Source organism: Pygocentrus nattereri, chromosome 30 (genome assembly GCF_015220715.1).
Source record: "Pygocentrus nattereri isolate fPygNat1 chromosome 30, fPygNat1.pri, whole genome shotgun sequence".
Lineage (NCBI taxonomy): Eukaryota > Metazoa > Chordata > Actinopteri > Characiformes > Serrasalmidae > Pygocentrus > Pygocentrus nattereri.
In genome coordinates, this window is record NC_051240.1 from 5,583,472 (window position 1) to 5,610,431 (window position 26,960).

General features: G+C 39.7%; 1 protein-coding gene across 6 annotated transcripts in view; it reads right to left on the minus strand.

Moving 5' to 3' along the window:
- rptor (regulatory associated protein of MTOR, complex 1) overlaps nucleotides 1-26,960 on the minus strand; it is a 205,583-nt gene that overhangs the window by 65,876 nt on the left and 112,747 nt on the right. For all 6 annotated transcript variants that reach the window (XM_017693051.2, XM_017693048.2, XM_037536528.1 and 3 more), the window contains exons 9-13: nucleotides 23,489-23,589; nucleotides 21,204-21,348; nucleotides 14,743-14,818; nucleotides 7,523-7,624; nucleotides 1-29 (exon numbers count right to left, since the gene is read on the minus strand). The exon at nucleotides 1-29 is cut by the window's left edge and continues 55 nt beyond it. In XM_017693051.2, coding sequence (XP_017548540.1) covers nucleotides 1-29; nucleotides 7,523-7,624; nucleotides 14,743-14,818; nucleotides 21,204-21,348; nucleotides 23,489-23,589 — 453 coding nt within the window. The remainder of the gene's footprint in view (nucleotides 30-7,522; nucleotides 7,625-14,742; nucleotides 14,819-21,203; nucleotides 21,349-23,488; nucleotides 23,590-26,960) is intronic.

The following is a 26,960-nucleotide window of genomic DNA, read 5'->3' on the forward strand; positions in this document are numbered from 1 at the left end:
CGCAATCTGTGCACCTGGCTAAGGAGGACCTGAAAGAGAACAGCAGGGGAAAGGTGAAAAGGACCTCAAAGATGAGCTCATATCTGGGTCCTGGCACATTAACACAGAACAAAGACAGACCACAGGAGTTACAGGACACACCTAAAGACCACCCACACACAGAGGTTTTTATACAGTGTGTGTGTGTGTATATATAAAACTTTGCTGAATAATGAATATATTTTTTCCAATTCATTGTGGAATATCACTATTGATGAATTCATCTTTAAATTTGTCCCAAAGAAGTGAAATGTAATTATCTACATGTATGTTCTATATGTTACATGTATCATATATGTAACATATATGTATCTATAATATATGTAAATTGTTCAGATGGCTGTATGAACAAAATCTTGCATTTCTAAAAAAAAAACATTTTGCTTGTCATAAAATTTTGAAAATGTTAATAGAAAATAGTTTTTTTCAAATGGGGATAAAAGGTTTAATTACCAACATAAGTACCTATGTGTATTAAAAATCATAAAGCAAAAAAATAGTTTTAACAATGACGCTCTACAGTAAATCAGTATTTTGTTGGAGCTGCAGATTAGAGCAGTTTTTTTCCCCCTGGTATTAACACAAAGTTGCCACAATCTTGTCCTGAACATGTATGAAAAACAAACACTGGCACACACCCAGGCAGGAAAGCTCCCACACACCCACATGCTCTCAGAGGAGCAGGTAGAACAACAGGAACAGGTGTCTCGGCTCTCACACTCCCCGCACGCTGGCACTCTGGAACTGTTATTCTGTGGAGTTTGTGTATTTATGGATGAGAGTTACAGGTCTGCTTTACTTCCTCCAGATATGTCTGAATGTGTACTGGGTGAGGATGTTGCAGCAAGGATGCAGGAATATGTAGAAATTTGAGAACAATAAGATCTGGATGCATGTTATAGTTGGTGCAGTATCACTTTGTGTGTCCAAGGATATACAGTACTGTTTAAAACTCTCTCAGCATTGACAGAGACAGAAAACTTTATACGCTATATTGCCAAAAGTATTCACTCACTCATCCAAACCATTGACAGGGGTTCCAATCACTTCCATGGTCACAGGTGTATAAATCCAAGCACCTAGGCCTGCAGACTGCTTCTTCTAGGCATGAAATTTCCTCGCTACTAAATATTCCACAGTTAACTCTCAGGGGTATTGTAACAAAGTGGAAGTGATTGGGAACGACAGAAACTCAGCCATGAAGTGGTTGGCCACCTAAAAGGACAGAGTAAGGTCAGCGGATGCTGAGGCGCACAGTGCGCAGTGATCGCCAATGTTCTGCAGAGTCAATCGCTACAGACTTCTAAACTTCATATGGCCTTCAGATCAGCTCAAAAACAGCGCAGAGAGCTTCATGGAATGGGTTTCCATGTCCGAGCAGCTGCATCCAAGCCTTACATCACCAATCGCAATGCAAAGCATCAAATGCAGTGGTGTAAAGCGCTGCCACTGGACAATAGAGCAGTGGAGACGTGTTCTCTGGAGTGATGAATCACGCTTCTCCGTCTGGCAATCCGATGGAGAAGTCTGGGTTTGGCGGTTGCCAGGAGACAGTACTTGTCTGACTGCATTGTGCCAAGTGTAAAGTTTGGAGGAGGGGGGATTATGGTGTGGGGCTGTTTTTCAGGAATTGGGCTCGGCCCCTTAGTTCCAGTGAAAGGAGCTCTTAATGCTTCAGCAGATCAAGAAATTTTGGACAATTTTATGCTCCCAACTTTGTGGGAACACTTTGGCGACAGCCTCTTCCTGTTCCAACATGACTGCGCACCAGTGCACAAAGCAGGTCCATAAAGACATGGATGAGCGAATTTGGTGTGGAAGAACTTGACTGGCCTGCACAGAGTCCTGATCTCAACCCAACATTTACATTTACAGCATTTAGCAGACGCTCTTATCCAGAGCGACTTACTTTCTCTAGATTGACAAAGCACTTCTTGTATCTTTGCTAGTTACCAATAGCTTAGAGAAAAAGACAGTCCTGAGCTCAGATACTGCTAGAGACAAATATGTCACTGCAGACACCAAGAGAAAAAGAAACAGAGTTGAACGCAGAACTCTGTGCCATTCAATGCAATACAATAACAATAAGATACAATACAATAAATAAAATAAGTGCAGCTTATAGTTCAATGCTCATTTAAGTGCAACAGAACACCATTAAGATGAATTACAGCAGAGACTGTGAGCCAGGCCTTCTCATCCAACATCAGTGTCTGACCTCACAAATGCGCTTCTGGAAAAATGGTCAAAAATTGTGGAAAGCCTTTCCAGAAGAGTTGAAGATGTTATAGCTGCAAAAGGTGGGCCGACATCATATTAAACCCTATGGATTAGATTAGGAGGTCACTCAAGTTCATATGCGGGTGAAGGCAGACAAGCAAATACTTTTGGCAATATAGTGTATGTCAATTATACTCAAATAAACAAACACAATAAAAAGTGACAAGTTTTTTTTTTGTAGTTGATTGCATGTTAGCTAGTTGAAGAACAAAGTTTGGTTCTGGATTTCTCCTAAACACCTTCAGATCTCATATGGATTTATTACATTCCATCATCAGCACCTGATTTAATATAATGAAGAAAAAAAAGTCTGGTTCCACTGCCTTACAGTAAAAGTAGAATATGTTTTTTCCTTCTCCTGTAAAGTTGTCATTTTGGAGATTTTTTTCCAACAATAGTGATCTCCTCCTCAACATGACGCTTAGATGGAGCCCAAAAAGTTCAATCTTGGTTTCATCAGACAAGAGAAGTCCTTTAGGTGTTATATTGAGCAGGCTTTCACAGGACTTTACTGAGGAGAGGCTTCTGTCTGGCCACTCTTCCATAAAGCCCAGATTGGTGGAGTGCTGCAGCATAGTCAACCTTCTAGAAGTTCCTGCACACAGGACTTTGAGTTCATGGTGAATGTAACTGAATTTACCACAGGTGGGCTCAGGTCAAGGTGTAGAAACAACTCCAAGATGATGAGGAGAAATAGGAGGCCCCCAGAGCTACATTTCAAGTGTCAAAGCAAAGGGTCTGGATACTTAGGTTCATGCAAAATTTTAGTTTTTCCTTTTAAAATAAATTTCCAAAACAAATCTAAAAATCTTCACTTTCACTGTTTTCATAAATATACATATACATACATATATATATATATATACACACACACACACACACACACACACACACACACATATACACACACACACACACACACACACACACGCTGAGGGTCTGTAGGGTCCATATCATGCACACATAAGTTCTCATTTTTTTACTTATTTCAACCAGTTTTATCCGGTATATCTGTATATTTGGACGCAGACTTGCAAAAACGCAGCGTGTGCGTATATATTTATATCGTCGTGAGTGTGTGCCCACACATACTTGGCATGGGGGACAGCTTGGTGGCGGCGAGGGGTCCGGACGGCCTCCTGCCCGAGTGAGAGTGACATGCAGAGAGAAAAGGACTACGGCAGGACTGCCCACGGCACTGCCCATGCAAAAACACACTAAACTGACCCCTTTACACACACACACTCATATACACACACTGCCTGCGCAAGAACACACACAAAACTGTCCCTTTGCCTCAACATCCCACACAAATACAGTCTGCCTCAACTATAACAAACACTTAAAACTGCCTCCAGCCCAAACCCACATTTCTAATACCACCACAGAACTGACCACACAGAAATACACAACACTGTCCTGTTTAGCCAAACAACACATACAGAGATCTACAAATGGGTCATAACTGTCCACATAAAAATTTAAATCGTCCCTGATACAAAAAAAAGACAAACATAAATACATACAACTGTATCCTACATAAAAATACATGAACCACAAGTGCACTGATGAAGATTTTTTGTTTAAACTGTTTAAGTCAGGCTGGCAACTTATGATCTTAACTAGAACTAAGCTGGTCAGCTATCTAACAGGCTCAACAACTCCATCATTAATATCACAGACTTCAATTAAAGTTCTTACGGTATGATAAACTGTAAAACAGCAGCATAAAAGTCTACACAATGTCACTTGAATGGATCACAAGCTTCAAATGTCTGTGTCTAAGTCAGAAGTCGCATCAAACCCAGGCTGAATATCAAACGGCTCTGTATTCCCTAAACAGTGTGCTAGCTATGAAAGTTTAAAAAAATCTAGGCTCCACAGCCAAATAGTGCCACAGTTACTGAGCATGTATCTGAGACCTAAATGCACTGGTGGGCTCCAGGATCCAATATTTAAATTCCTACATAGTGCACTATGTAGGGACCAGGGAGCCAGTTGAGACCCAACCCCTCATAAGACAAGGGGTTTACTTTTATAAAACATTGCGCTTAGATGCCTAATACTGTTAAAACTGTACTGTGTACATAAAAACTAATGCCCGTCCAACCATTCCCCACGCAAACATACAACACACTGTCCTCCTTCCTGTTCCGGCAGAGTAAAAAAAAAAAAAAAACAAAAAACAGAAGCGCCCCCCCATCCTGCACCACCTGTAAGGTTGTGTGAAACTGAATCAAAGTGCTGTGTTTATAACCCACTGCCAGCGGAGGGCGCCACCTGCTGGCGGGGTTATTATTAGAGTGACCACGTCAGATCACTGACCATGAAACATCACAGCATGAACCGTGGGTTTGCCAGGGCTGCCCCTAATACCAAAAGAGAGAGAGAGAGAGAGGGAGAGAAAGAGAGAGAGTGGGCAGAATGAGAGGGAGGATCCATTTGATTCTGACTGAGGCCAAATGGTAGGATTACTCAATGTTTATGGGTGTGTGTGTCTGTGTGTGTGTGTGTGTGTGTGTGTGTGTGTGTGTGTGAGAGAAGTGAAAAAAGCTGAGTTTAAGGCGAGTGTTAAAATAAAGCCTTCGTCCATCTGTGACAATCCAAGCTTCTGCATGCCTGACAAACAGACACATAAACCAAACAGAACAAAAAAGATAAGGAGGACCTCTACGCTAACTTACCAAAATATTGGAAACAACTATTGAAGACTTAGGACGCTATTACATTTTACAAACTTTAAAAGAAGACGTCATCTAATTGTCATTACATATCTCACATCACACCTATTATAACATTATTATTATAATATATTGACACACACACCATTATATATAAAAAAAACACACACACACACACACACACACATATATATATATATAAAAACACACACACACACACACACACACACACCATTATTCCAGATGCCTGTGAGAAGCATTTGGTTGGTACTTTGCCAATAGGAGCTGAGAAGGTTGCTTGTGTTCAGTAAGTTTCACCCTCACGCACTCAGTTACACAGACTGTCTGATGAAAACTGCACGCTAAAATTGATACAGCTCAGTATCTCAGCTCTTAAGCTTTGAGTAAACAACATGACTTTTAAAGTCTTAACAGACTATAAAGACTGGGCATCTCACACTATCCAACCAAATGGAACTCACTCAACTTACAAGAACTTTCGCGCACACTCGCACGCACACTCGCACGCACACTCGCACGCACACTCGCGTCTTCCCCGTTACTAGGAGACCCAAATAAATAAACATAAGTTGCTGCTGTTGTTTCCTCTGCTGTTTGCACTGACACAGAAAAGAAACAGCAGGGAACCATGTTTAACTGAGGATCATAGATTTCAAAATTAGAATTTTCTTTGTTTGTGCACTCAGTTTTTATTGGCTGTTGCAGGAGTTTGTTTAGATTAAGTAGTTGATCCGTTTACACCAGATTACGTTCAGAGTTGGGTCGACTGGTCTGAACTGCGTCTGAGCCCCTCAAATGAGTCTGAGCTGCTCACACACTACTTGATTCTCTCTCCAACTGTCGACTCAGGCTGACCCAAAGAAGAACTGCAGAAAAAACCGACCAGCTCAGACTCAGACTGAGAATCAGGCCTAAAATCAGTGTAAAAGTCATGTAGTGTAACCCCAGTTTACAGGAGAATGTGTGGCTCTGGTCCGTGTACTGTCCAATCTGAACCAAATGACAGTTAATCAAGCTAAATACTACCAGCAAGCAGCTGCATCTCTACTCATTAACAGGGCTTTCAGAGTGAGACGTAGGCCAAGTTGCTGAACCAGGAAACACTCATGATATCAAAAGCTTTTCTAATTTGGTTGCAGACCAAATTGTCCAGTAGAGCGCTACATACAGTTAAAAGTGAGTGAAAACGCTGACTGGCGGACTCTACATGACCCCGACAACAGGGAACAATATACACTTTATATAGAGGTAGTTTTAGCACCGCAAACCCCAACAGTAAACCAGTGAGGGCCAGAGAGCATGGCCATATATTTACCTAATAAAGCTCTGGACGCTACTCTCTGCTAAAGAAATAATCCACTGTAGGTGGTGCGATGCAGTGATTTTCCACGGCTAAAGGGACACTAAACAGAGCAAAGTCAGTAACACACACAGCCTCGAGTGGTTGGATTTTATATAACGTTGACAAAACACTAAAGAAATGTTCAATTAGGTCTGCGCCAATAACAATCCTCCTTTTTGGGTAACCATGTGGAAAATGAACACTAACCATTTAAACAGGGATTTCCCTTTGGCGGGGGTGTTTATTTTATTCTCTGCTCCACCTTTAATTTCCTTATTTCAAGAAAGCGCTTATTAGGGGTGGCAATCTTTAGGCACCTCACACTTCGATTGGATTACGCTTCAGAGGGCTGCGATGCGATTATAAAATGATTATCGATGCATCTTTTTTTCTCTACAGGATTTCTATTTGCCTACAGTCTGAGGACTTTGTAGTTTTAATGCAAAGTATTTGTCATGATCCATAATGCATTTACTCCAAACACAGCAAGTGAAATACGTATTGAACGTGTCACCAATTTTCTAAGTAAACAGATCTCTAAAGGTGCTATTGACATGAAATCCTCACCAGATGTCGGTAACAACCCATCCAATCCACACGTGCAAAGAAATCAAACCATAGATGTCCATAAATTAAGTTGTGTAATAATGAGAAATGACACGGGGGAAAAAGTATTGAATACCATCCATCCATCCACCCATCACCCACCCATCATCCACCCTCCACCCTTTCATAGGATGCTCTTGCAAACTGTGTCAAAAATTCAGAAAAGTGTCTGAACATCAATAATTACCAAAAATGTTTTTGAGCTTTGAACAATATGGCTCCTATATGCTAATTTCCCCTTCTGTAATCAAAATAAATCATAATTAAAAATTCTATAACTCGAGAATCGTTCAACTACAAAATTTGATACCTGAAGCTTGCAGCTACTTTTTTAACTTGGTTAAGAACAGAATGAACACACATTCAAGAGCACAAAGGAGAGAACAGTTCTGTAGACTTTCGCTTAGAACCTTTCTCAAGAGCATATTTAAGAACACGCTCAGGAGGATGTTGGTGAATGGGGCCCAGTGTTTTTTCTGTTTTAACCATCACTGGAGGCTCATAGCGTGGCAACTCGAACTAGAACCAAAACGAAGAAACCACAATGTCCTACCTGCAGGACAATAGGAAGTTGCTCCGGTGGGTTCCTGTTCTCCACCCCCATCGTAAGCCACACCTGGAACGCTGTGAGCTGCTCAGCGAAGAACGGACTATGCTGTGGAGACGAAACAAAGACATGTTTTTATGCAATTTCAGGACTTGGCGTCCTGCATGTTCTGTTTTCATATACATGCATGTGCAAGTACGTGTTTGTGTGCTGTGCAAAAGTCAGAGACCACCTTTAATTTACATAACGTCCAGCTAAAACAACTATAGAGCACATTCATTTATGTTTCAGCGTTTTTCAACCCCACCAAAGTTCAGTCTTAGAAGTTGGTTAATTATTTTCTGAAGTAACGAGTTCTCACAGTGGAAGGATGGACAGAAACACCTGTGGATGGTTTCACATCTGAAGCAGCTGGATTTTCTTCTCTCTCTCAAAGATGAAAGCTTTAAGTGCTGATTTTCTGATGTGGTCAGTTTTGATGTCTATCAGGTCTTCCAGGTGGATGTTAGGAGTCACATTTTCTCTGTAGCTGTTAAAAATCAGTCATTCCAGTCCTTCAGTTGTTTTTTTTTACTTCTATGTGATGCAAGTGGATTATCTGATATCTAATCTTCTCAGAAACCACTTCTGAGAAATTAATAACTGTTCTGAGCAGAAAATAAAGTGCAGTAAGAGCATATGTACAATGCTAATAATTTATCCCATTACATATTCACCATAATAAATACCATTAAAAATAGAGGAAAAGTTCATAAAAGCCAGCTAATTACACTAAAACCTTAAAATGGCAGACTGTCCATGGTAGCTAAAGTGATGCTTAAATGTTGCTAGATGGTTGCTATGGTATCCACGGGAGTTGGTATGGTGTTGCTAGGTGCTTGCTATGGTGTTCCTTTTGTTGCCAAGGTGCTGCTAGGTGGTCGTTTTGCTACTAAATAGACTGGAATCTTAAATCTACAGCTCCTTAAATTCACTGATACCTCAAATTCTCACACACTTCAGAATTTACTTATATCTTAAATCCACTGCCACTTTAAATTTCCTGACACTTTCAATTTTGTTTATATCTTAAATCCACTGCCACCTTAAATCTCAAGCTACCTTAAATGCAGCTGTTGGATAACCTGAAACAAGATCTTCAAAATTGGGAACATTTATCATGGGCAGGTAGAATAAATCCCATCAAAAGGTCAGTGCTACCCAGATTTATGTTTCTATTTCAGTGCCTTCCGCTACCGAGTATTTATCTTGAGATGGTTGTGTACCCATTATAAGCTTAATTAGCTTATTTCACAACATTTTTAACTACTTTTATCCAGAACAATTCTCATTAGACTAGCAGATAATGTTGCTGGTTTCAAATACATTTCATAAAACAAGCAAAACTATCTGCCAATATAATGAAATAAATGTAATTGATGAAAACACTTAAAACAAGTAAAAAAATGTTAAGAAATAAGTTAAATAATCTTGAAATAAGGTAATGACAATTTCACCAGGAGATTTAGATTAGATTTATTGACTAGATTTAAGGCAATTTTAGTTTATTTATGTTTTTCCTTAAATGAGAAAAGATTACGTTCTCATCTAGAAAGGCTTCTGTAAAAGTCCATAGAACTTGGGATCCCATGACTGCAGATATTAAGAAGTTGAAATGTCTCCTCTTCTATGTAAGTGTTACCCTTTAGCTTAAGTAGCTACAATTCCAAATGTGTGTGTGTACAGTGATAGGACCCTATCTGTATTCTGTATTTGCTTGTTTTCTTCCTAACCTAATTAATAGTCAAATAATGTACAGGGTACAAGTAGTTCCTGACCTAATTATTACTATGTGAATATATATTTCTATAAGGTTTTTGTTTTTTAGTTTGTTAGTTTTTGTCTAATATTGTTGATGTAAAATGTAGAATGTGTACAAATGCCTGTAAATCTGTAGCTGCGTAGACCCACATATAAAAAAACTATGTTTAAAAAAAAGAAAGAAAAGCACAAGCAACCTCGGGCTTAGGCCCTACGATCCTGCAAAGATTCGATGTTTTAGCTTAAAAACTGTGGGACAGGAAACATTTTACTTTTTAACTAATAATAATAAGATTATGAAGAACAGTAAGTTGGCTTTTCCATACTAACACACACACACACACACACACACACACACTCCCCCAGAGGTGGTAATTAGGCTCAATAACTGCAGGTTCAGATGTGATTTGAATGATCCAGCAGGATCAGGCCAGTTAATATTGATCCAATCTCAGTTATATAAAGTCTTATATAACACACATCTAACTCCATCTGACTCCCCTCAACACCTCACCATATCAACTCTACCTCTCTCGCCCTCCCTCTCCATTTATCCGTTTTCTTTCTTTCTCCTATTTATATCTTAGTCCTCTCTCTACCCCTTTCTTTCTTTTCTCCCTCTTTCCATTTGTCAGTCTCTCACCTTTTTTCCTTTCTTATCTCCAGTTTTCCTTTCCACCTATTTCTATTTCTATTACTCTCTTACCCCCCTCTCCATCTTTCTCTCTCTTAACTCTCACTCTTTTGCTGTCTATAACTTTCCCTTCTTTTCCCTCTCTATTCTCTTTCCTTCTCTATCACTTTCTCCCTTCCTCCTCTGTCTCCATTTTCTTCATCCCTCACTCTCCCACATATGCTCTCCCTGTGTAAAACATTCTCTTTCACTTCCCCTTTTTCTTATTTCTTTTGTTGCCTCTGTCCTTCACCCTTTCATGCTCGCTCGCTCACTCACTCTCTCTCTCTCTCACAAACACTTCACTTGCTCAGACAGTGACATTTCATAAGAAATTCTCTTTCGCCTGTTTTCTTCCGGTTGTTTCATCCTTTTTGTTATTTCTTATACTTTTATCTTTTATCTTTCACTGACATCTCTCTCTCTCATTCAGCCTCCCCTTCAGCATACAGTACATGAACATCACTGAGCTAAACTTTAAACTTGATCACCCATGAAACATCTGAGAGGAGATTAAACCACTTCTCTTCTCCTCCCTCCCTTCACACTTCCATCCATCCCTCGTTCTTTGTACGCAGCTTGACAAATATTAGCACAGCCGTGACTAAATTAATAAATTAATCATCAGAGTTCCCTCAGAGGGAGAGAGAGAAAGAGAGACAGAGATAGTGAGGGAGTGAGGGAGAGAGGGGGGGGTGAGGGAGAGTGAGAGTGAGAGAGAGAGAGAGAGAGAGAAAGGGAGAAACATGGACAGAAAAAACAAAAAGAGAGAAAGGATTGGAAATGAAAGAAAGAATGACAGAGAGAAAGAAAACAAGAAGAGAATGAGACATAGAAAGACAGGAAAGAGAAAGAAAGGGATGGGGAGAGAAAAATACAGGGAAACAGGAAAAATAGCAAAAAAGAGTGAGAGAGCTTGATGATGACAGAACCCACATTTTTTCAAGACACTGTTACTCTCACAAATCTGTATAGTGTGTGATGGAAAAACACCATGTGGGGGGGTGTGTGTGAGTGTGTGTGTGTGAGACTTTCAGTCGCCCCACAGTGATCTTGCATAAGCTTTTTATTCTTTCACCTCAACAATCCTCACGTTTCACTCACACATTACCTTTCTACCTTAAAGTGTGGTATATTACACTGTATATTACATAATACTAAAGGTATATTGTTAATATCTTACATCACTACATTACACACACAAATATACACATACATATGAATGAATGTGTGTGTATAATGATATGTATTTTACACATGCCTACATAATATACCTGTAAAATATCTGTACAACAATATTCAGATTCAGATTCCTTTATTGATCCCAGGGGGAAATTGCAGAAAAAAAAAAAAAAAAAAAAAAAAAAAAAAATATATATATATATATATATATATATATATATATATATATATATAAATATACGTATACATAATATAATATTATACCCATGCGTATCACATATACATTGCTGTGAAAAAAGTATTGCCTGTAAAATCAGCATATAATATACAGATGTGAGCAGATGTGAATAAACAAACAGTGAGAAGTAAGACTTTTTTTAAAAAGAAAAAAGCAGGTGATGAGAGCTACTTTAGTTCCAGATTTCTGCTGGACATTATCATCACATTATCCAATTCCATCACCAGCACACCTGATCTAACATTAAGAAGAACTGATCAGACAAAACAGGCGTTGGATAACTACAAGAGGTCTGGAAAGGGTTAAACATGTCAACATATACAGTATAAAACATACTATACTAATACTGAGATAAGAAAACTTTACTGTCCATAAATTAGCATGAAATGGAAATTTGTCTTTGGCAATCTGGCACATAAATACATAGACAAATACTTAAAACATTTACAGCAACAATGCACACAGACTATGTAGGAGGGGGTTTATCACGTCCTGAGTCAGAACGGTCACAGCAGAGGGCACAGATGATTTTATACCCATTCTTCCTAGCTAGCGGGAACTTAAATCTCCAGCTGGAACAATGAATGAAGGGGTGAGTAGGGTCCTCGCAGACCTGAGTTACCTTTTTGCTTATGGATCAGATATACAAGTTCACATTAAGGTTGCACGGCCACAAACTGTAAACGTATCCGATCTAGGACCACATATGAAAGGCTACATTCACATTACCAGGATGAAGGGGAACAAATACGATTTTTTGCCTTAATATGACTTTCATATTTGGTCCTAGATTGGATCTGTATCCGATTTGTGGCCATGCAACCTTAATGTGATGGTCAGGTCGGAATTCGGGCACTTTTTTTCCCCCACTGCGCGTGCGTCAGTGTTACTCTGGCAGCAGTGCCAAAAGAAGTTAAAGCCTGTAAACAGTGGAAAAGCAACACATCTCACCTTTTTTTGTTCATCTTGCTCTAATAATGAACAGCTGAGAGCTCTTCAGAGCTCTTCACAGCAAAGGCTCATTCTCCTTGTTAGTTAGTTTGATGATGAACGTAACACACAGGATTCATTCACCTGACATTACTGAGTAGGATGTGTGCATGCGGGTCATTTCAGGACGCCGGTTCGTTCACATTAATGACCGTTTTTAATCACTTACCTAAACGGGTGTGAGCCTTCGTGTCAGAGAGATCAGATTTGAGCAAGAAATCGGATTTGAGAAACGAGGCTTAATGTGAATGAAGCTAAAGTGGCTCAGGTCGGATTTGAAAAGATCAGATTTACGTGTCCATAGAGCCCTGAAATCAGCAGAACTGAGTCACATTAGGACAAGGGCAAAAAAATCGGATTTGTGCCCCTTCAACCTGGTAATGTGAGCGTAGCCTAAGAGGTTTCCATATCAGGACATAATGTTAAAGCAGAACACTCAGTAAGCTGCCTGCCATGATCAGAGTATGTTTGCTGGTGTTAAAACACTTCAGCTTTTTCAGAGCAAACAAATGTGTTGTGCAAAATGAAAAAGCTTCTTCACAGGTGCCTTAAACTTTTACACAGCACTGTAAGTATATATATATATATATATATATATATATATATATATATATATATATATATATATATATATTCACAAGCACACAAAAAATATATAGTACTATAAAATGTCCCGTATCTATGAAACAATATGTAATATTATCTCATTAACTCCTGTTCCTGTGTGTGATGGAAAGCTTTGAGAATCATGTTCTCCACTTACACTGATTCATTAGGCTTTTCACTTCTTTTTGTAAATATCTTACAGCCAATTATCAACAACAGATTGTGTGTCAGCTGAATAAAGATCTCTGGTCATAAACATTCCTCAAACTCTCAGAAGGAAAAAAGTCTTAACCATAACTGCAGTAAATTAGACAAAAACTCATCAGTGTCTAACACTCCTACTCCCAGAGACTGATCTAAAGGAAACTCAGCCAGGATGACCAAATGAAAGCCACTAATTACAGAGACCAACAAACAGAAAACCCATTTTCAGCCGCTAATTAGAGATTCTAAGACTCAATTAAGATTCTAGTGAGCAGTTCATTGCTATTTGGGTGTGACTGAAAGTCTGCCAAATCCTGACTTTCTTCCTATCTGAACTGTTGTGATGTGTACAAAAAGCCACAGGCTGCGAATCGGAAGATTCTCATTTCAGAACTGCTTTAGTTACGCTATGCTACAGGAATGAATTAAAGCTGATCTGAGATGAGGTACGTGCTAACCCTGATTTTCATCAGCTTAGGTCAACTGATTAAGCCCTTAAGGCCAACCCTTGGCCCGCTTTATCCATCCTAATATACGCAAACTGATAATGTCAGGGAATGACAGGAAATGATAGGGAATGGTAGAGAATGTAGAGAAGGGTAGGGAAGAGTAAGGAATGGTGGATGATAGGCAATGGTAGAGAATGATACAGAAGGATAGGGAATGGTAGGGAGTGGTAAGGAAAGGTAGAGAAGGATAGGGAATGGTAGGGAATGGTAGAGAATGGTAGGCAATGGTAGAGTATGGTAGGGAACGTAAGGGAACGATAGAAAATGAGAGGAAATGGTAGAGAAGGGTAGGGAAGCATAGGGAGCGGTAGGGAATGGTAGATAATGGTAGGCAATGGTAGAGAATGGTACAGAAGGGTAGGGAATAGTAGCAGAGGGTAGGGAATGGTGAGAAATGGTAGGCAATGGTAGAAGATTGTAGTGTATGGTAGAAAATAGTGGTGTATGCCTGAGAATGATAGAAGATGGTAGAGAAGGGTAGGGAATGATAGAAAATGATAGAATATGGTAAAGAATGGTAGAGAAGGGTTGGGAATGGTAGACAATGGTAGAGAAAGGAACCAAAGGGTAGGGAATGGTAGGGAGTGATAAGGAATGGTAGAGAAGTATAGGGAATGGTAGAAAAGGGTACAGAATGGTAAGGAATAGTAGAGAATGATAGGACATCTTACAAAATGAAAAAGAATGGTAAAAAATGATAGAGAAGGGTAGGGAAGAGTTGGGAATGGTGGTAAATGGCAAAGAATGGTAAAGAAGGTTAGGGAATGGTAGAGAATGGTAGAAAAGGGCCGAGACTGGCGGGGAATGGTGTGAAATGAAAGGCTGATGAAGCAAACTGTAGCATGAATTGTAGTGAAAGGGGATTCCTATTATGAAAGGGTGAATCGTAGTGAGTGATGGAGAATGGTAGAGAATATTATAGAGAAAAGGGTGGAGAAGGATAGATGATGGTAGCAAATGGTAGGGGATGGTACAGAATGGTATGAATGGTAGTGAAAGGTAGTACATAAATACTGCTGCTCACCCTGAAGGCTGTTCCCTCTTCTATGATGGTGGGCAGCTGAGACAGACAGATATCCACAGCAAGATCCCATGCTTGCCTGCAACCAGCAAAAACACACAAACATACAGGCTTAATATCCCACAGTAAACTACACGGTTTTGCAAAATGAAAGAAGCAAACATCAGACATCAAATACATCTTGGCTGACTTATGTGGGGATCTGAGGGGAAACAACTTAAAACAGCAAAAAAAAAAAAAAAAAATTTAAATGTAATTGTTGAATGTCTGTCATCTTAAAACGCTCAATATGTAGAAGCTCCCTTGATATTGAGACAAAGCCAGCTCGTCCCAGCTCACAGCCTACACACAGGAAGCACAATGGCTGTTTCAGCCTCAGAGCACAGCATCACTTTGATCATCGCCTCAACTCTGCTCCGGAGGCCATATTTAATTCATAACATTATGTAACTCAGCGCACTTCCTGTGCCGGACCGCATGACTGCTAAAAGGCTAAATGGTCAGCATGTTCTCTCAGCTGCCTGTTACGAACTGTTTGGCTTAAAGGCTAAACAGTTACTAGGAACGATTAGAACAAGCAGCGGTTAGACACAGCAAGCTCAACAGCTAGATTTCAGACGTGCCACTGTTCTCATGCTTTACCCATCACTTCTTTAATTAAAGAGGGAAATGTAAAAATGCACTGGTGCAGTATGAAGACAACAATGTAAGCGCACTGTTTTTAAAATGTGAGAATGCTAATCAATTACGGACTTATAGTCACACAAGTACCCTGTATGCATTTTGTGGTCCTGTAGTAGTTTCACATGCAAAAGTATGTGTGGCCCTGTTTGAGTTCCATGTTTTGTTGATTTTCTAAGTGAAAAGAAGTGAACACATTCTCTACAGAGAACACATCTCGGCACATTTTAATATAGAATTACTATTTTTTTACTAAATGTAACATATTGGGAAAAGCTATGGCACAATTTACATTATACGTTCTATTTTTTGTTCCTATAAGTTAAACGGAACGTTATTAATATTATTACATTTTTCTATTAATACTATCCCTTTTCACTCTGAGCTGCACTACACTTCCCAGTATGCACCACAACACAAGGTGTGCTCCCATCCCCTCCCCAACAACGATCTATGGCACAGCACAACAAAAACAAACAAAAAAAAAAGCCAGGTGTCTAGCTCAAGTGAAAAAAACCTACTATAAACTACGGATGTACAAAGAGGTTTAACAGTTATCTACAGCTACTGTAGTCCTAAATGTTTCGTAACAATAATAATAACACTGTAATAAAATAAAAATAAACACAAAGCAGCAGCCAAATCAAAAGAAATACCTCTTAAAATCCCAGGCCTTTTACACACTGAGGCTTATTATTCAGTGACTACATGGACTACAATGTAAACTACTTCAATTATCTTATTCTTAGATTCTAGAAGTGTGTTATAAAACTTTGGGCCTGTCAGTAAAATCCTGACCATTTAAGGGTTTAATTTTCAGGAATCACACCTAAAATTAAACATTTTAAAATCTTTTTCTGCCTACTCCAACAGTTCTTCTGGAATACCTATTGACAAAGTCTAAAGAGGTGAACTTTACAGACACGAGGGAGGAGATAAATAACACCGCTCATAAGTAAACACAAGAATATGCAAATTTCTGAATCAGAGCATGCATCATCCAGACATCCAAACATCATACAAACATTCCCAGAGAGTTGTTTACTGTTCTGGCTCTGATTCACCAGAACGTATCAAAACAAAAGCTGCGAGGAAGCAACACCTAGAGAAGCACTTCACTGCCAGCTGCCAGTCATGGGACAGTATGGGTTCTCGGTGTTGGAGACCAGGCAGAGGGTTCTAAAAGACCTCAGTGAAAGCTGCTGAAAACAAACAGAACTTCATACAAGTGACATTTCATTACAGGTCATTTTAAACTCCAGCCATCACTTTAAACTTCAGTCTGACCTCTAAAGCTGAAGAATCCTGTTCAATTCAATTTAAATAATCATGTTTAAACATTCCTTCAAAACATGTAAGCTTATTTGAAATGACCATTCGATCTTATATATCCCCTTAAAACATTTCAATTTGCGTTGTCAATTTGCATTAAAAAAAATATTGAGTCAAAATTTTCAATTTGTGTTTAACTCTGAAGCAACTTTTATTTTTTTATTTATTTAAATGCCAATTTGGATCTAATGTGGAGATATTCTTTTAAAACGTTTCAATTCACTTCAGCAGTCAATTTGCATCAAAAATATAGACTCAATATGTTTTACTTCCTTTTACATTTCAAAATATGTTTAACTTTGACGCATCTCATTAAAACAGTGCATTTCCATGTACTTAATAATTCAATAACTGCAAAAAGTCAGATTTTGTCAGTGATCCAGTCAACGTGTTTACATGTACTTCAGTAATCAGATAATGTGAACCTCTGGGTCCCCATGAGTCAGACTTCTGCTTTGCAACCAGCCAATAAATTCACAGAAGAAGAGGTGATATAAATGTAACATAAAACTCAAAATTTACGCCGCTTTTTTTTCTACATCATGCCACTTTACCTGAAAATATGAACATACATCATCTAGAAGATGGAGAATACTTAAATCCTTCATTTCTTGGTTTCAGTGTCGCTCCAAATGCGTTTTGCTGCCATCTCGCGTCAACGCTGTGCTTATTTGTGCAGGCAGAGAAATGCGAAAGAAATCAGAGTAAGAGTTCACATGCACTGAGAAATCGGATTACTGAGCTGCCTCTTCATCGGATTTCTTTCTCTGCTGTTTACATGACCATTTGAATAACTGGTCAAGTACAGAAATCCAATTACTGGATTACACAGTGCATATAAACGCACTTACGGTCATTCTAATAAATTACAACTCTGCATTTAATGCTGAGTTATACTTTTTAAAATGTTTTAGTTCACTTCGTCTAGTGTTAAAGTATCCATTTAAAACATTTCAATTTCATTTATCAGAATAATTCGATTTTTTTATTTGCCAAACAGTCAAAGTTGGTGATACCATGACTGCCTCAAAAACAACTCATTTTGTGTTGAAAACACTTCAGTTCCTCTTAATCTCAATTGAAAGTTGGATGCTAGTGTCACTTTAATGCTCTGTGGTGGTCTAACAGTGCAGACAGAGGCGTCCGCACAGTCGCAGTAAACGCTGCAGTGCTGCACTCAGCAAAACTACAAGATAAAACTGCTGCGGGCCATCAGGGCACAAACGCTGCTTCTCCGTTTATTAGTTAGCAGTTTATTTACTGACTTATACTTTCGCTCCCAGCAGTGAGCCATCCCCCCTCCCCCTGCTCGCTCTCTCTCTCTCTCTCTCTCTCTCTCTCTCTCTCTCTCTCTCCTAATTCTCCTTACATTCTCTCTCTCTCTCGTCCTGCTGCAGTGTCTCCCAGCACAGCACTCACTAATGACCCTGTATAAATATTAAACACACAGCGGAGCTATTAGAATAACAAAGCCTGGTTACATTTGTGTGCCGTCATCTGTCAACCTCTCTCACTTTCTCTCCCCCATTACTCGCTTCACTCTATCCATTCTCTTCCTCTCTTACAAGAGTTAAAGGAACAGTTTGGTCAAAAATCTCTGCCCCCCTATCCCAAATGTAGCCATGTCTATAATGTTGCTAACAAGAAGAAGCACACACCCCACCATTTAACACCATGTTAAGAGCATATGGTCGAAAGTATCACAACCACACAAGCATGTTCCTTTATAGAATCACAGGCATTAACATGGACTTGCTTGCCTTTGCAGCTATTACAGCTTCCACTCTTCTGGGAAGCTTTTGGAGTGAGTGTGTGGAAATTTGTGCACATTCAGTCAAAAGAGCATTCGTCAGGTCAGACACTGATGAGGGCCTGACTGACAATCCACGTTCTAGTTCATGTTGAGTGGGATTGAGGTCAGGGCTTTGTGCGGGCCACTGGAGTTCCTCAACACCCAACTTGTCAAACCATGTCTTTACGGAGCTTGTCTTGAGTACAGATGCACAGTCATGCTGGAACAGGAAAGGGTCTTCCCCAAACCGCTGACCCTTCACTGGAACTAAGGGGTCCAAACCCTGAAAAACAGCTCCAGCTCATTATCCCCCCTCACCCAAACAATACTGTTGGCCCTATGCATTGAGGTAGCCAGCGATCTCATGGCATCCACCAGTCCAGTAGTGGCAAGCTTTAGTCCACTCCAGCTGCACTAAACCACATTTTTATTCTCGTAAAAAAACAATGGCGTATGCCAGGCACTGTGGGCCTCTTAAATAAAGTTGCAAATCTAACATCCTGAAAGCACAAGTGTAACGAGACAGCCTTTTATACTGGAGAGCAGGGCAGGACAATATATCCCAAGGCCTAAGTTTAAAAAAGAAAGTATTTTAATGTCCATATTTATAGACAACAGCGTGTCATACAGTGTCAAAAGTCACAATCAAGTCTATTAGAGATAATGAATAACACACCGTTTGTAATGATTTATGTAGTTAGAAATGTGCTGACTGGTATACCCAAGCTTCCATTATTTGTTAGCTACATTAGCTTTTCCAGTACTAAAACTAACGAAGCGAATTTCAGACACCAAACATGTTTTGAATGATCATCTATATTTAAGGTTTGGGGAGAAAATGTGGTACATTCATTTTTCCATGAACTATCCCATTAAGAGCCAACAGCACTGCTTCCTTTTCTCCATCTATCATTACTTTTTTCTGTCTTTCCATCCTGAACTCTCATTCTTTTCTCTGTCTCTCACTAGTCACCCTTTACTAAGCCACACTTTCTCACCCAGAGCCCTCATATTCCCCCACGCGCAGCCCATAATGCCTCTTTATGAGCGCGAAGCCTCCATCGCTCATCAAGCTTTCAGACTCCATCGAGAGCGCGGCTCCATCTCTATTTAATAAAGCAGCACTGCCGAATTACACAACACGCGGCCACGCTTGCTTTGAGCTCCGAACGTGACAGTAATGAGCGCACAGGACCGAGATAATGCAAAACGAATTATGGGCAGGAGAGCTCAGAAAAATGGAATCTTAAAGACGTAAGAAGGAAAAGATGCTTAAAGAACGCACTGAGCTCACAGTTAAGACGCCTTACATGTGATGAAAACAGGGCAGTTTAGAATGCTTTCCGTTATTCAGTCTGATCTAAAGCATGTATGACAGATGTTAACGATGCCGTCAAGACGCTGATGTCTGCCACAACCAATCACACGACTACAAGCTACACAATTCAGCATCTAAGCAAGCACTTTTAATGCTTCATGATTCAGTGAAGTCAGTTTTTTTGGTTCTCCAGGCTTTAAGCTTCTGTGATGTTCTCCAGCACTGCTGTACGCTTAAGTAGAATCTTAGTTAGTGGTGCTTTTCTGTATGTCAGTGTGTTCATTTAACTATTTCCAAACCTCTCCACGAATAAGAGTGGTATCATTTGTAGTTATTAACCAACACTTTAATAACTACTTCATCACTTTATTTGATCTTTTCTGTATTTGAATAATTTAGGCTAATAGTAAAATGTTATTCTCTGCTTGTTTTGCTCTTGCGTTATTGTTTTCAATCCGATGTGGACCAAAAGAGGACGGCTTCCTCTAACGGTTTCTTTCTCTTGCTCTTAGGACGATTTTCACTGCCACTGTCACCTTTGGCTTGGTGGTGGGGGATCAGACCCCTTCTTTTTCCTGTACAGCTGCTCTGTGACATTAAACCAATAACCCACGAGACGCTGCGCGTTACTGTGATTTTATCACAGGAAAGGTGTTATTACTCCATTCTCCATGATAAGTCCATCCATTACAGTGATTTTAAGTGGCTTAATACTTTTATAAATCGGCCACCAAGTTGAGTTTGACCTCTGACTGAAACACAGACTCTGGGCTGCACCAGAAATTGCTGGAAGTGAACCCCAGACCACCGATTTCAGGAGGAGCACAGTTCCATCCTTGAAAGCAGTGTTGACACTGGACCAAATGTACTAAACTTGCAGGGGTCCTGGGATCTAAAAAAAAGGGAGTGTAAACTCCCTAAAATGTGATGTAAAAAAGCCTTTTCTAAAATTTGTTTAAGCTTTTTTTTATTCTGAAATCGCGCCTCATTGACTGTGGATAATGTACGTTTACGTCGCTCCTACAAGAAAATGAACTGAATCAATTCAACAAGAATGTGAACTGGATCAAGATACCTGACATCGGAGATCCATTAAAACATGCTGGACATACCTACATTCAGGACGTCTACTAGTTAAAAAAATAAATAAAATCTCAGACATTATGACTTTTCATATAAATTTTCAGACTTTATGGGACTTTTTAAGGATCTGTAGGAATGCTGGTTAATTTAGAGCAAAACAATCACACATCTAAAATCTAGTGACACAGCCAGCTTGGAAATAAAGCCAAAGGCCACTCAGGTTTCCCCCCAATGTTCCCAGGATTTGTGTTTACTTACCACATCGCATGCATGTACGTGGGCGGCAATCTGGGGCTGCTGACTGGAGTACAGTTATACGACCTCATAATCCTCTCGGCCAATAGGAAATTACGGAACAGACTGGCCACCAGGAGGTCCTGACGGAAGAGCTTCTGGAAAAGATCTAATGAATGAGAAAAAGAGAGAGACAGATGTTTCTAACTTTTTAAAATGATCCGTCTGCTTAGTAAATAAAGAAGTTTACAACAAAGTTTGGAGCTTCATAACAGTGTAGCACACAAACAACTTTCCCTCACTTTATTGCAAGGCCTCTTACGTCAATGTCATTTATTTCATAAAACATCTGTCATCTTGCATTTACTGGCATCAAGCATTGCTTTATGAATACATGCATGTATTATGAAGTTATGTGTGTCACAATTCTTACATAATGGCCTAATTGCAATGATTTGAGCTGATCTCTCAAGAAGCTGGTGAACAACTGACTTCAGCTTCATATCACTGAAGAATTAGGGGTGGGCTATAATAAATAATTGCCCCTCTCTTTGAAGACATATGACGCCCTAAATGTAACTAAAGCCCAGCAGTGAGGTTGCTGAACTTTAGCCTCCTCTGCTATCACTGCTGACTGACAAGGTCGCCTACAAAGCGCCACCTGTTTTATGCCTGTTAATGAAGTAATGTTCTTCTTTATTTGAGGGTAAAATTTATAGGGGAAGATTTCAACCACTACACCTTGTAAGTTGGTCCCATGGGGCAAGATGACATTCCAAATCAAGGGGTAGGGGTACAAATAAGAAACTGGATTGGGCCTAAAGCAGCTACTCATGAATATTCAGAATGACTTCAGCCACTCATGAATATTCAGACTAACTTTCATTAACAGTAATGGCAGAGGGGCTGGGTGATCAGTCCCCTTAATAAAACCTTATAATTGTAAAGTGTGCTTGTTGGATTAAACCCAGGGTGTTTTTCATTATGCAGATTTCTCCCTCTGATGCCCAATGTTTAATTAACACTGAGGATCTCCCCTCCCCTCCCCTCCCCTCCGGAGTGGAGTGGAACTTCAAAGCGGGGGGATTCTGAGCTGGTAATATTTTCTTAGCTGGTAAATCAGCCGCTCCATTTCTGACTTCAGTAATGAATAGTGTATGAAGCGTTATGATCAAAAGGTTTACCACACTTTTGCAAGCTCAGAAGTTGTTATTCTTTCCTTTAATGATCAACAAATAAGATTTAAAAGCAATTGTTCTCATTGACTCCAGTTTTCTCCAACATCTGAAAGGGTAATTTTATTAACTATCATCTGTTATGTAAGGCTTGGCTTACACAGCTGAACACCACATGAGGCTTATTGGTAAAAGCGTTATGAGAAGTTTTTCCTTTAAACTGATTTAGACAGCTGAGATTTCAAAACTGGATCCTGTTTGAACTGGATCTTCGTCTCTACATCATTTTGACAGTCTTCTCTCAGCTTCTACATTTGGACATACTCTTGTCTCAATCTCGACAATATCTGGTCTTAGTCTTGTTTTGGTCTTCACATCATTTGGACAGTCTTTTCTCAGTCTCATCATCATTTGGACACAGTCTTGTCTCAGTCTCATCATCATTTGGACACAGTCTTTTCTCCACATCATTTAGACACAGTCTAGTCTCAGTTTCCACATCATTTGGACACAGTCTTGTCTCAGGCTCATCATCATTTGGACACAGTCTTGTCTCCACGTCATTTAGACACAGTCTAGTCTCGGTTTCCACATCTTTTAGACACAGTCTAGTCTCAGTCTCCATATCATTTGGACACAGTCTTGTCTCCACAGCATTTAGACACAGTCTAGTCTCAGTTTCCACATCATTTGGACGCAGGCTAGTTTCTGTCTCCACATCATTTGGACGCAGTCTTGTCTAAGTCTCTCTATCGTTTGGACACAGTCTTATCTCAGTCTCCACATCATTTGGACGCAGTCTTGTCTCAGTCTCTCTATCGTTTGGACAGTCTTATCTGAGTCTTCACATCATTTGGATTCAATTTTGTCTCAGTCTCAACATTACTTAGATTCTCTCTTGTCTTGGGGTAATGTGGAATCAGAAATTGAGTGCGAGGTTTTGGTCTGAGGCAACAGGACGTGGAATTTTTGTTTCTCTATATGGTTAAATAAAGTGTTTCTGAACAGAGAACAATTACAACAAAGTCTTAGTCGTAGTCTTGATCAGGTCTCGGTCTTGACTCTGACTTGACCTCAACACTACCTGTACCTGCATTTATCTAGACAGAATAAAGCACTCGTGTGACCTCTGACCTCTAGGCAGCACGTTCCATGCGATGGTGTCAGTGATCGCAGTGAAAATCCAGTTCAGCTCTCCTAATGGCGTCCTCCGGTCATTCAGACGCCCGGGGATTCTGAAAAACACAAACAGGCACACAACTTCAGACACAATACTGATAAGACGAACAACTGCCCATCACATATAAACATCAACTAAATGATAATTAATAACTTATTGAGCTAAACAGCCAATTACAAAACACACAGCACAACTCAAAACTTCTCTGCCCTGAACTACTAACCTGTAAAAATACAGCAAACTTGATGACTATTCCTTACGACCAGCACTGTGTGTCAAATGAGTAAAGCAGCAATGACTATCGTCACAACAAACCTGCATCACTATAAGCAGCTTTTCAAATATGTATTTTTTTCCCTTTCTAACAGAAGTTGAATTCTTCTTAAGATGTTGTCAGAATCGTTATACCGGTATGGCACAAATTAGCACAGACAGCATACAAGCAGTCAAACCATGCAAATGTTCACCCATTTTGTTAAGTGGCTGAATCAGGGATGTTTTCATCATGTTTTGAATGAAAATTAAAACACAGCAGACCCCCAATCATCTTCCTCTGCCCAGCCTGTTGCGTCTGAAGTAGTCCACTTTGTTTTCAATTCAGCAATCATAAAGGAACAGCCAGACCTTTGGGGTTAGAACTGACCCAACATCGACACCAGAATGCTTCCATTTACTCACAGTCTCCAGCAGTGTCTGACAGTGGGGGTGGGGTGGGAGGGGCACTGTACAGGACATACATGTGAGACAAATGACTTGAGAAATTCGACGAGGCTGTTCCGCCTTAAATCAGGGCTGCAGACAAAAAAAATAGCTAAAGGAGCCACTGGCACCTAGAGAAAAAAAAAAAAAAAAAATCAGGCGCCAACAGCTTTTCAACGTGTTTTTTCAGAGTCGCTTTTTTGGAAATGATTAGTTCCTGCTATGAAATCTATTGTCTAGCTATATCTTTGCTTGCTTTTGAACAGAATTTGCAATATAGTCTGCTTTATGTCATCATACCTGAGCCACGCAAACTCCTGAAGCCAAGAAGTTCTGAAACATCTTTCTGTGGTTGTAATTTTGCATGAAGCGCACGGCTGTTCAAGTACATCTTCGTGTGCATCTTCCACTAGTTCACTGGTCCTAACTGGGCCAGACTGAGCCATCACCATTTTCTACCCACCAACGTTCACTGCAAAAAAAAAGCTCAGCGCAGCTGCTTTGTTTGTAACGTTTTGCCGCTCTGGTTGAAATTCTGCCAGCATTAGGCTTTTTATTTATTTATTTTGATGTAGGCAGATGTGTCCATGTGACGTTAAAGCCTATCAGTTACCCTCTTTAAATAAAAAAAAAGATAAATATACATAAAAACAAAACCAGTAATAAATATTTACCCATAAATATTAATAATAACCCAACGTTGCTACCTGTCACCACTGGCAACTTAATTTTATTACTTTAAAATTAATCATTGTAGCTACATTTAAGGTGGAATGGAAAAGTTGAAAACAAAAAAGCTGGCGAATAAGAAGCTTCAGAAATTAAGATGTTTTACTCTTTTGCACAAAAAATATTTTAGAATTACTTTGGTTGTTAAAAATGGTTCTTAATAAAAAGTAAAGAGATGTCACACCTAGACTAATAAGCCACTGTTAACCTGGCCCACTGTATTATTATTATTTTATTTTTTTAATCTGGGACTCAACTTTCCAGTGAGAAAAAAATTAGCTTGCAATGAGCTTTCAGCAGTTGTAGTTAATCAGTCATGAAAACTGGGAGTGCTGCAGCCCCCTTGGGACCCCCCTTTCCTACACCCTTGCAGAGAGCAGGAAAGAAAGCAGAGCAAACTCTACTAGACTTCTCCCAGCAATCATTTCCATATTTACCCTCATCTCTCCGTTTCCACACCACTTTCTGTTTGACTCAGCATCTCCGCGAGCTCCAAAAAGAAGAAACTCTCTCAGTATGTCTTTACTCTCAACCGCACGACTCACATCACCAGCACACTGAGCGGATCAGAGCTGTGTGTACAGATTAGCATTAAAAACCAACCCGAGGAAATCTGAATCTGGATCAGTTTGACTTCCTGCATAACTCAATTTAACAAAGAATCAAAACTAAATTAAAAAATATGAGAATATGAGGACTGGGGTTGAGAGTTTGAGCTGAAGATTATTAAAAGTTTTAACCAAAGTTAAATTAAAGTTAAAGGATCACAGCAACAGAGGAAGACTGATTCAATTATGTAAATCAACATTAAGAGTGCGTTTATATCACAACTTCTAATGAACACAATAAATGGGGAAATAATGGCTGTTAAGCCATTTTCTTCCTCTTTCTCTTAATCCACACGGAGTAGTACAGGTTGAAGCCCAGGTGTAGTGCACTGTATGTTACACTGAAAGAATCTGTGATTGTAGCTCTCTCACTAAAATACAACATAAATCAACAAGCAGCAAACTAACAAAAGCAGGAGGTTCCAGTTCCCTTCAGAGCCTCCACTGTAACAACAATCCAAAAGCTGTATGAATGAGAGCGAGAGGCTATAATGAGTATGTTTACAAGTAATTAAAAATCTGATAACTGCAGATCTTGTCAATAAAATGTTGAGTGTGTTTAGATATACTTTAGTAGTCAGTGAAAATGAGTAAGACAGTAATTGGATTTCAGACCTGCAACCAGCCAAAAAACTCAGACATAAGTGTAACTTAAAACTCAAATGTCATGCTGCAGTTGTTTTTATGTCAAGACATTTTAGTAGAAAATATGCATACACATCTGTGCCATACACCTGTCCCCCAGGCCCCGATGACAGCTGGAAGCTGGAGCACAGGCCCTACCACCTGTTCAACATCAAGCCCGCTAGGCTACACTTACGTTCAATCCAGGCGGCTGAGATACGGAGAGCAGGAGCAGTGACGGTTTTGGTTTGTTTATGTTTAGTGTGAAAATAAAGAATAATGGCTGCTGCAACCCTGAACCCTGTCTCCAGGGTCCTTCCTAAGAACAGGGTTGCATAGGCCATGTTGCAATGTTGCCTAGAGGATGAGTATAATTTTTTATTTTTCCTCAAGAAACATGTTTTTGGCTTCAGTGCCGCTGCAAATGTGTTTTGTTGCTACCTCAGAAGCTGTGCTTGCTGTTATTGCAGACTAAAAAAATGAAAGAAATCAGAGTAAGAGTATACATGCACTGAAAAACCTGATTACTGAGGTCAAATCGGATTCCTTATGCTGGGATCAGACGGCACAACAATATCTTTAACAATAGTCACTTTGGCAATCACAGTGCCATACATTTGTGCCGTGTCTTAGTCGGGAAGACTAGCAACACACTAAGTGTGATGCCGACCGATCATCTTTCACATCCTTGTGCAGGTTTATAGTTCATTAGGGAGGTGGGTTCAGACAATGTCAATCACAAGTGCTATGTCTGATGGTGGTAGTT